Source organism: Juglans regia, chromosome 13 (assembly GCF_001411555.2).
Source record: "Juglans regia cultivar Chandler chromosome 13, Walnut 2.0, whole genome shotgun sequence".
In the NCBI taxonomy this organism is placed as follows: domain Eukaryota; kingdom Viridiplantae; phylum Streptophyta; class Magnoliopsida; order Fagales; family Juglandaceae; genus Juglans; species Juglans regia.
Window position 1 is genome coordinate 3,740,418 of NC_049913.1, and position 10,846 is coordinate 3,751,263.

The 10,846-nt window shown below is 34.6% G+C and overlaps 1 protein-coding gene across 2 annotated transcripts; it reads left to right on the forward strand.

The window, feature by feature from the left end:
* Positions 1-3,504: 3,504 nt before the first annotated feature.
* Positions 3,505-10,673, forward strand: LOC109007055. Of its 2 annotated transcripts, XM_018986566.2 has the most exons (4): positions 3,505-3,828; positions 4,162-4,224; positions 5,501-5,580; positions 9,222-10,673. In XM_018986566.2, exon 4 carries the CDS (start codon positions 9,232-9,234, stop codon positions 10,333-10,335), a length of 1,104 nt encoding a protein of 367 aa, XP_018842111.1. In that variant the 5' UTR covers positions 3,505-3,828; positions 4,162-4,224; positions 5,501-5,580; positions 9,222-9,231; the 3' UTR covers positions 10,336-10,673. The 2 variants fall into 2 exon arrangements, with proteins under 2 accessions (XP_018842111.1, XP_018842110.1); XM_018986565.2 differs by lacking the exon at positions 5,501-5,580 and having other exon boundaries at positions 3,506-3,828.
* Positions 10,674-10,846: the final 173 nt, after the last annotated feature.

The window sequence follows — 10,846 nt, forward strand, 5'->3', positions numbered from 1 at the left end:
CTTTTTATTAATTTTTTCCGGATAGTAGGTTGGCCAAATTATTATTTTTTTTCTAATTGATCATATATGAAAGTTTTAAGCTTTCTGAGCGCTTTCTTTTGTCCCCTTTAGATCCCCTACTTGGTCCATTGTTTTCCTTCTTATTCATCCCTTTCCCAACTTAGATTTGTTCCTTTTCATTTCAAGTATAAAGACTATGTTTAGTGTATCTCATCACTTTTTTAGTTTGGTTACCGAGTGGGTTAAGATTTTAGTTTGGGTAAGGTTGAAGGCGTGGAAGTGGAGCTTACTCTAAGTTTGGAGAATCAAGAATGAAGGAACTGTACCAATTGTTTTAATCTTTCCCTTGTGGAGTGTGGTTGCTATGTGAAATATATATCAACAATGTTGGATGGAGGAACTGTACCAATTGTTTTAAATTTTTGTTTTAAAGTTGGCGATTTTAGTCATTGTATGCTAGAAACAGAGAAAGAGTCTGTTATTTCCACAATTTTTTTTCACAACTAGGGAAACGTGCCTTGCATTTAAACTGTATTAGAAAACTGATCGAATGTAATAAACTATATTAATTTGGTGGTGTGAGGGTTTTCAACACGGGACTTATAAAAAAAAAAAGTGAGGGTTTTCAACATGGTATTTAATTTTTATTTAACTTGCCTCAAAGAGTTGCTCTTTTTCATTGTGGTGAATGTATGTAAGAAACTTCCCTCTGAATGCCCTTCATGTTTCTTGAAATCTATTCCCATATTCATAAAACTAGGCCAAACTGCATTGCACGTTGCTCCCGCCTAGTATATATATATATACTAGAGAACGACCTTGATGCATTAATCTTAGAGTGTACCTGATATAATGATTTAAATAAAAAAAATAAAAAAGTCAGTAACTTATTTGTCTGGAAAAAGAAAATACAAGGTTAAAAAAGACAAAAAAAAAAAAAAAATCTAAATTTCAGTAAAGTATGAACATTAGTCTGCATCCATATTGGATTATCTATTTACTCTCAATATAATAATAAAATATTATTAATTTAGTCATTTTTTTAATTTTTATTTTTATCACATTTTATAGATCTACTAATTAAAATATTAATAATAATTATATTATAATAAAATTAATGATATTCAATATTAATATTAATAATAATTATATTCTAATTAAATTAATAATTAATATTATATATTGAGTGTTTTAAGTATTTTATTAGTTAAATCTACTTAAAGTTGAATTTTACAATGAAAATGATCTAAAGTGTTTATGTTCTAAATAGTAAAGTCATTTTAATTTTTTTATTTAAAAAATTGAAACAAAAAGAAATGAAAATGAGTACACTGTCAGAATAAAAAGGAAATGAAAAAAAGACATCAATTCATATGCGTCGTGGAGCTATTAAGGACATTTTGGTAAAACATGATATTTCATTAAATTCTACGAGGGAGCTACACGTAAAGTGCTCAAGAGTTTTAAGGATATTTTGATAAAATAAGATCCATCATTAAATTCTACAAGGAAGCTACACATAAAATGATCAAGAATTTTAAGGTTTTTTTGATAAAACAAGACTTAATGAAAAAAATAAAAAAAATTTAATAAAACAATAACAAAAATTATTATTCACAGTTAGATAGATGATTATTATAATAGAGTATATACATCTTTTTTTAAAACAACCTTGAAACTTTAATTTTTGGAAACAAATTTTCAAAAATATTGATTTTTATGATATTTGAGTCTGACAATCGTCTTGGACCGCAGTAAAGGGTAGATTTTTCAAGAGTTGCAGTTTCGAAACTATGCTCATGAAAATTTACTTTTCAACAACACATAAAATAATCATTATGTGTGTGTATATATAATATATAATATATATATTCTCTTAAATATATGGTGGATCCAAAATTATGGTTCATGGGGCTAGAATAAAAATTATAATTTTGAAAATTGACTATATATATATATATATTAAGAAATATAACTAACGAAACAAATAAACAATACGTGCTAAACATAAATTTGACCTTAAAAGATTGAAAAGGAGTTCTGAACTACCAATAAGAAAATCATGAAATTGAACGTCTAAATGCAGCCAAAGTCACAAGACCAAAAAATAAATTAAAAGTCCATAAATAAATACAATTTCTATGACAGACGATCATAATTTTATTAGGTCTCGTTTAAATAGTAAAATGAGATGAAATAATTTTGAGTGAAAGTTAAAATTAAATAAAATATTATTTTTAATATTATAATTATTTTAAGATTTGAAATTATTTATTATATTTTATATAAAAATTTAAGAAAATTATAATTATAAAATAGAATGAGATGAAATGATTTCTGTATTAAATGATGTCTTTTATTAATTTCGGCTCATTATATAATATACATAGCCATCTCCGAAGATGGATCCGGAAAGATTTTGTTTTTATTTGGGTAATGATATGTTTTGTAGTGCGACATCAGACATCAAATATCAAATATCGGACATCTCTTAACAAAGAATCAGGAAATGGAGGAGGAGGTTTGAATACCCCATCTTCATATAATTGAAAGTTTTTGAGGTATCAAATCAAACTAAAAAAGGTATTGGTTTCTTCCATCACCAATCAAATCAAACTACAAAAGGTATTATTGGTTTGTTCAGGGGAGGTGAGAAGGACAGACTAGACTATGCCTGAAATCTTTTTGCAGGTTTGTCCACACAAATTTATCTCAGTTTATTATTATAATTATTTTAAATTTTAATATAAAATATAATAAATAATTTAATTTTTTAAAATTTTAAAATAATAATAATATTAAAAAATAATATTTTAACAATATTTTATCATCTCAATTCAATTCAACTCACTTCAATATCTAAATACATCTTCATATCGGGAAGGAAATTAACCCCGATTATTATTAGGGTTAATTTAGATAGTAAAATAAAATAAAATAATTTTAAATAAAAATTAAAAATTAAAGAAAATATTATTATAATATTATTTTATAATATTATTATTAATTTAAAATTTAAAAAAATTAAATTATTTATTATATTTTATATAAAAAAAATTTAAAAATTATAATAATGAGACAAAATAAAATATTTTTAAATCTAAACGAGCCATTAATTTTGGGTCCAAGAAGAAGGCGTTTGGCTGTAGCAGCAAGCATATTCAGAAAGGCAAAGGCATGGCATGGCATGGCTGCTGCTGCAAATAAAGTAAAGTCGATTCAAGAGGGCAACATTTTCCAAACAAATCTTAACAAGGAAGGGAAGGGGGAAGGGGGAAGGGCTGCGAATAAAGCCAACAAAAGTCCAGCCTTTGAACAAAAGTCACGCCTTCCCAGGTTTGGGAGTTACAGACGGCACCAACCTCGCGACGTGAAGATACACTCTCTCCACGTCACATCACGTTACCATACCCCCCACTAAAGGGAGAGCGTTGCTTGCACTCCTATCACTGGCGCGTGATACGTCACTCCACACTCGGTATAATTCGCATCTCGCCTCCGTGTCTCTGAACTGATTCCCTATTTTACCCGCACCCCCAATCCTCCTGGTTTCTCTCTCTCGTAGAGGTCACAGCCAGGGAGTTGCGTGGCAACGACTCGAATTCGACGAATCGGATAAAGCCTCTCTCTCTCTCTCCCTCTCTTTCTCTGAACTTTCGCGGACACCAAATGAGATGATAATGGACCTGTCCCGCCCTTGAACTCTCTTTCTCTCACCCTGCCCTTGGTTTCGTCGCCTCTGCTTGCGTTTCGTAAGCCCTAATTTTCTCTTTCTCCCCAAATTTGTTACCTTCAATGATCGAATCTCCATTCTGAACTGCAATTTGGGTATTACTCTCTCTCTCTCTAGCGCATTTTACCTTTTTTTTAGACCGTAGTGGGTACCCCATTTCCATTTTCCAAGTTCTCTTTCTCCTTTAATTTTCCCTTATTTTACTGACTCCCAATCCCAGATTCACAAGGGAAGCGTTTCAATAAAATTTGCTGTATTTTTTTATTCAACTAATTTTTTCGAACACCTTTACGTTTACTTCCACTCTCTCTCTATTTTTCTGTAACAAATATCCAAATTATATTAATTTGGCCGTGCCCGTGCCCGTTGTTTCTATTGGGCAATTCGTATTAAAGTCTCCTAACTTGCTTCGTTTTTGGTATAATCAGAAGCACTTTGGTCTTTGCAACTTACTCGTCTGTTGATCTAGATTTGCCCGAAGTGCGACTCAGGTGGGTTTTTTTAGTGCTGTTTTTTTCTGCTTAATTTGGTTTAATTCATATAAAGTTTCAATTTTGATATCATTGTTAGATTAGACAGAAGTATTATCCGAATTTTATTGATAGATGTATTATTTTTTATAAGTATTTATTGATATATGTATTCGTTCATTTCTTTCTCAAATTATGTTTCGGGCTTCTAGCGTTGTGCTTTGTTTGAAGTTAGTACTTCTGGTCGTTTGATTGCTGGTTCGTACAAGTTTGGATTTCACATTTTAGCCACTACGGAATGAAAGTATAGGTCAACAGAACATTACAACCTCTCTTAACTATTATTACCTTGCAATTGGTATTTTATGGGAATTTGTTGGTGGCACTGGAATATATTAACACATGAATCTGTATACAAATGGAGTTTTTTGCACCGTTTTTAGTTGATTGTTCTCTTATCTTTCTTTTGTCAGTTGAAAATACTCTGGTGATTCATTTGAGGTTAGACAGTTTGGCTCTCTTCCATATTGATAACTCTGGAAACCCTTAGGGGTTGGCTCAAGTGGTAAAAATGCCTTGGTCTTGGTGGTATGTTCTTTATAGGTCTAAGGTTTGAATCCTCTTCAGTGCAAACAATTTCTAGGGGCTGTTTGACTAGGGGGAACTTTTCCTTGAATTATGCGAGCTGCACTTGCAAACTCATTGTTGAGAGCCTGTGCACCCCTGATATTAGTCAAAACTTTGTTCTTGGACACTCGGGGTCAATAAGAAAAAAATATTGATAACTTTGGAATTGTTATCCTTATAATTTTTTATTTTTGTTTGGTTGATATTGTATTCTTTCCGCCCTGTGTTTTACAATGCTCATGAATCAATAGGCCTCGTTTGTTTTCACAGATGAGATGAGTTGAGATTAAAGTTAAAAAATTAAATAAAATATTATTATAATATATTTTTTTAATATTATTTTTGTTTTGGGATTTGAAAAAATTGAATTGTTTATTTTATTTTATATGAGAATTTGTAAAAGTTATAGTGATTAGATGAGATGAGTTGAAAAGTTTCCTGAAAACAAAAGATGCCTAATTTTACTCTGTTTTCTGGTGCTCCTACTCTGTCTTATTATCATAGTTGAACACTTACCCACTGTGTGTATTTTCTAATCTTTAGATGAATATACATAGAAAGCATCTCTAAGCCATCGTGAATAGAGTTTATGATTTTTTTTTCATTATCTAACGAGTCAATTGATTCGATATTCTATTGGAGTAATGGGATAAAATAATGCGTTTGTTAGGTAGCCCGCTGAGACACTATTGTCCATATGCTATGGGATGGGTCAATAGGGAGACAACAACACTACTTGTGATGATGGAGGTGTTATTTCCTGCTCCCCTACCCTTGGGAATTTACTCAATCTTTCTCTGTAGTGAATAAGGAAGTTGGAGGAGGGCGGTGCTCAAAATTCCCACACCCACTGGTTTTCAAAAATGTGAACTTCTCAAAGTTCTCTGACTTGAATGTTGGGTAACAGATATATTGTTTAGTTTTCAAAATCATTATATCATGAATGGACTTCTGGGAATGGGAAATGGAATTAGCCTTTTATTATTTGTTGATTTTGTTGCAAGATTAAGCACGCACTGTGTGAGATGCGGCAGCAGGAGCAGTGATTATTAGGGCTGCAAACGGTCCGGTCCGACGATGGACCGAATACTTTCGGTCCATTTTTTCGGACCGGACCGGACCGAACACCCAAAGGGACCAGTCCAGTCGGTTCGGCCTTTTTTTTAAAATAATTAATAAAAAAATTTATTTAAAATACTAAATTAAATTAAGTGACTTATTAATGTAGATTATGTAACAAACTCAATAAAAAAATATTTTATATGGTCAATGATAATAAATTAGATGAAAATTATATTATTAATTTATATAATTACTATATAATTAATTAATTGATATTATATATTTATTAATTCATAGAATATTAACAAGTGTTAATAACATATTTAAAATTTTATATTGTTAATAGTGATAGGTTAGATGAAGATATATATAAAATAATTTATAGAATATTAACAATTATTAATAATATATTTAAAAATTTATATTGTTAATTGTACAATTATTATATATAATTTTTTTTTTTTTTTTTCATTTTGTCCGGTCCGGTCCGAAAAGACCTTGGACCGTGGACCGGAACGAATGTTTTCGATCTTCTAAAATGTGGACCCGTCTAAGTCTCGGTCCGGACCAAAACGGTCGGTTCGACCAGACCGTTTATCACCCCTAATGATTATCTTCAGTTGTGGGGTGTTGTCCATAATACCAAAGGAGAGTTTTTTTTTTTTTTTTTTTCTTTTTTTCTTCTTTTTTTCCCAAGAGGGAGTTAGAAATTGGCTTATAAGTGCTTAAACTACCGTGGGACTTTTTAAGAGTAGTTATGAGGTGAGCTTGGGGCTTATGCTTAATGGGCTTCATCCCCTCTCTTCTTCATCGTCTAATTAAAAAAAAACACATTATGCTAATTGATTTCACTACTTTTAGCTTAGAGATAGTTAACTATAAGGAGGTGTGATGGATCATTTAAACCATGTAGACAGGCCACATTAATTTTTAATGGATGAGTAGGACACTAAATAAAGGAAGCCTTGGGGAATAGGTTATATTTTCTCATTACGCTCTATTTATTTCAAAGAAAGTTTCTAAGATATGGGGCGCAACTGGATTGCAACAATGAGAAAGAAATTTAATTGAAGATTTCACATTTGGGGGTGTTTTATGAGGAAGATTGCTGCTGGTGTCACCTTGGATGGAACAATAGTTGAATTGCATTAGTATATTATAAATGTATTATATTTTTGAGAAGTTTTTTTTGATAGGTAATTATAGAGATTTTATTAATAGAAAAAGGCAAAGTCCAAGTACACATGAGAAACACCTAGCTAGGGTTCACAATCGAAAGAAGAAGGTCATGATCATTTAGACCATTACAAACAATGGTTTCCACCCATAAAAGCAATGACTTAAAGAAGAAAAGTTTTAGTTCCTTTGTTGTTCTTGCACAATCTTCAAAGTTTCTTGCATTTCTTTCCCTCCAGATACACCAACACATACAAATATGAACCATATGCCAAATGGCCTCCACTTGTGAGTTACCTTGAATGCTTGGCCAATTTGCAAGGAAGTCCACCAATCTAAGAGGCATGACCCATGACAAACTGACTCTCGTGAAAAAATCGTCCCACATGACCCTGGCCACCTCATAATGTAGAAGCAAATGATCTATTGATTCTCCATGCTTCTTACACATACAACACCAATCCAACACAATTACCCGGTGCTTCCTCAGATTATTTGTAGTTAGGATCTTGTCCAACGATGTTGTCCAAACAAAAAAAGCCGCTTTTGAAGGAGCTTTCGTCTGCCATATACTCTTCCACGGGAACATGGTCAATCTAAGACTCGTTAGAGCTTGGTAAAATGATCTAACAGTGAAGTTGCCTTTCTTAGAATTACTCCCGTGCATTTTATCCCCGGTGTCCCCTGCATACTTATTGAATACAATGTCGCAAAGAACTCTAAAATAATCCTCACCTTCCAATCTTGGGTTGCCTTAATGAAGTCAATATTTCATTGAAGGGGGCCATTTCCAAAATATCGGCAATCGCTGCATCCTTTTCTCTTGCGAGCTCGAAAATAGCAAGAAAGGTGTCTTGAAGGCTATGGTCACCACACCATTTATCATACCAAAATTTGAAGCGATAACCAACCTCTCCAAGCCTCTCCAAATTTAGGGTCTATAACCGACTTCCATAGGGCCTCCCTTTCGAGTTGGTACCTTACAACCATTTACCCAAGAGAGATTGATTGAATTTCGTCTAGTGGCGAATCCCCAAACCTTTCACAAAAATAGGAGTACAAACTGTTGACCAATTAACCAAATGAAATTTGAATTCGTCCCCCAATACACTCCACAGGAAATCCCTTTGTAACTTCTCAATGCGGTTAGCTACCTTTGTAGGAAGCGGAACAAAGACAAAAAATAAGTGGGCAAGTTTGGAAGAGTGCTTTTGATCAAAGTCAACATGCCACCATTCGACAAATATAACCTCTTCCAAGAAGCCAATCTGCGCTCCACCTTTTCAACCGCACCATTCCAAATCCTTTCAGATTTAAAGTAGGGCACCCAATGGTAAGCCAAGATACTTTAGAGGCAGTGAAAATACCTTGCATCCCAAGAGTGTAGCTAAAGACTCTGCTTCCCCCCCACTAGCACTAATTCAGACTTTGAAAGGTTAATTCTCAAGCCTGATGTAGCTTCAAAACAAAGGAGTAGTGCCCTCAAGGCTTAAATGTGTCCAAGATGTGCATCGCAAAAAATGAGAGTGTTAGCGGCAAATAACAGGTGAGAGATGTTAAGATCACCATTCCCCACCAGAAAACCATAAAGAAACCCCCCATCCACCAAGCCCTCAATCATCTTACTTAGAGCTTCCATGATGAATAAAAAAAGTAGTGGAGAAAGATGATCTCCTTGTTTCAAGCCACGAGAGGAGTTGAAGAAACCCACCGGTGACCCATTCACCAAGATAGAGAATCGTACAGAAGAGATGCAAAATTTTACCCATTTCTGCCATTTCCCCGCAAAGCCTCATCTTGCAAGAAGATGAAGTAAGAACCACCAAAACTTCATTTGCAATGATTTTTTTGAGAAGTAAATATACCATTATATTATTTGCTCTGTATCTTCATTACAGTGTGGGTATCCCCAAATGATTGTTTCTCAATACTTATTGAGGCTTCATTTTAACTTCTTTTTGAAGTTATGTTCTAATTCCTTGTCATGGGGTGGCATAGTGACAATTCAATTATAGGAGTCACATGCAGTGATAGTTTTGATCAGACTTCCAATTCAGTGTTGGAACTCCTGAATTTGATTTCCTTTTCATGTATGATGTTCTGCTGATAATTGGCAACTTTATGTTCATAATATGTTGCAATATGGTTTTCAGGTATTTGGAAATGGTGAACGGTAGCAGAGGACGACGTAGAATTGCTTCCCGACATTTCAGGGTAACTCCATATCCACTGCCTTCTTATAAGTCAGATGTTTTGGTTGACATGTGCCCCAAGAAATGCTCCAAGACTTTGGATAAAAAAGACTGGGAAGATGCGACATGTTCTGTGTGCATGGAGTGTCCTCACAATGCTGTTCTCCTCCTCTGTTCTTCCCATGACAAGGGTTGCCGTCCCTTCATGTGTGGAACTAGCTTCCGGTACTCCAACTGCCTTGGTCAGTACAAGAAAGCATATACTAAAGTAAACTCATCAAGTGATGGACAACATGTGCATGGCTCCATCAATGATCCCGTTCTGGTCCCAGATTCCAGTTGGCCCATTGAGAGTTGTGAAGTCACTGAGCTTGCCTGCCCCCTTTGCAGGGGCCAGGTTAAAGGTTGGACAGTGGTTGAACCTGCACGAGTATATCTAAATGAGAAAAAGAGAAGCTGCATGCAGGATAATTGCTCATTTGTTGGAAATTACAAAGAGCTGAGGAAACATGTTAAGGCAGAACACCCCTCTGCAAGGCCACGTGAAGTGGATCCCATACTTGAACAGAAATGGAGCCGGCTTGAGCGGGAGAGGGAGCAGGATGATGTGATCAGTACAATAAGGTCAACAATGCCAGGGGCAATGGTTTTTGGAGATTATGTAATTGAAAGTAATCATAATGGTTTTGATACAGATGAAGAGGACGGTGGTTTTGATGTAAATGCTGCAGAGAGTAATAGGGGCTTTGGGGTTGGCTTTGATAGTAATCTGGTGAATGTCTTTCTTCTATTGCACGCATTTGGGCCATCGGGAAATGATCTTGGTAGACGGCTGAGGCAGGCTGAGAGGACCTTTCAACGTGGATCAGATCAGAGTGCTGTTGGCATTCACCACACGTCTCCTGTTGGTAGACTGGATTCCTCTGATCAAGATGACTACAATAACAGTGATGATGGTGGTGGTGATGATGGTAGTGTGTCACTGGTTAGCCGCCTTCGCCGACATGGCAGGGTATTATTGGGACGATCGGGAAGGAGACGCAGGCGTAGAGAAGCCATAATGGATCAAAGGTAGATCAAAATGCTACTAGGGGAGGGAGGGATACCCATAAAAAAAGAGAGGAATTGGAGAAGTTTCTCGGGTATATAGTTCGGTAGGGAAAAGAAATTAGGAAATAACTTAAAAAAAGGGTTGGATTTCTCCTCACATTGCATGGATTACTTCTCATTTGTATTGTTGCATGGCTTGTGCGATAGATTAGCCAAGACGATGAAACGTGGAAAGATTGTTGATTGTTGTTTTTCACTCTGTGATGTACTTCCTTTAGATGTAATTTCCCAATTACCTTCATTCCTCTTTATTTTTTATTTTTAGCAATCATCTCTCTACATGAAATTTTCTATGTTGCGATTTGCTTTCATCTCGGTTTGTCATTGTTCAGAACATCATGACCAGTCTACCTTCTTGGTAAGTTGGTAGGTTGATTAGTAGTGATGCTTTTATTTGTTGCCTCCATTACTTGGTAGCCCACTGCACTTTAAAAGCTTGCGGACATGATAATGCACATGCATTTCAATCGTACCGG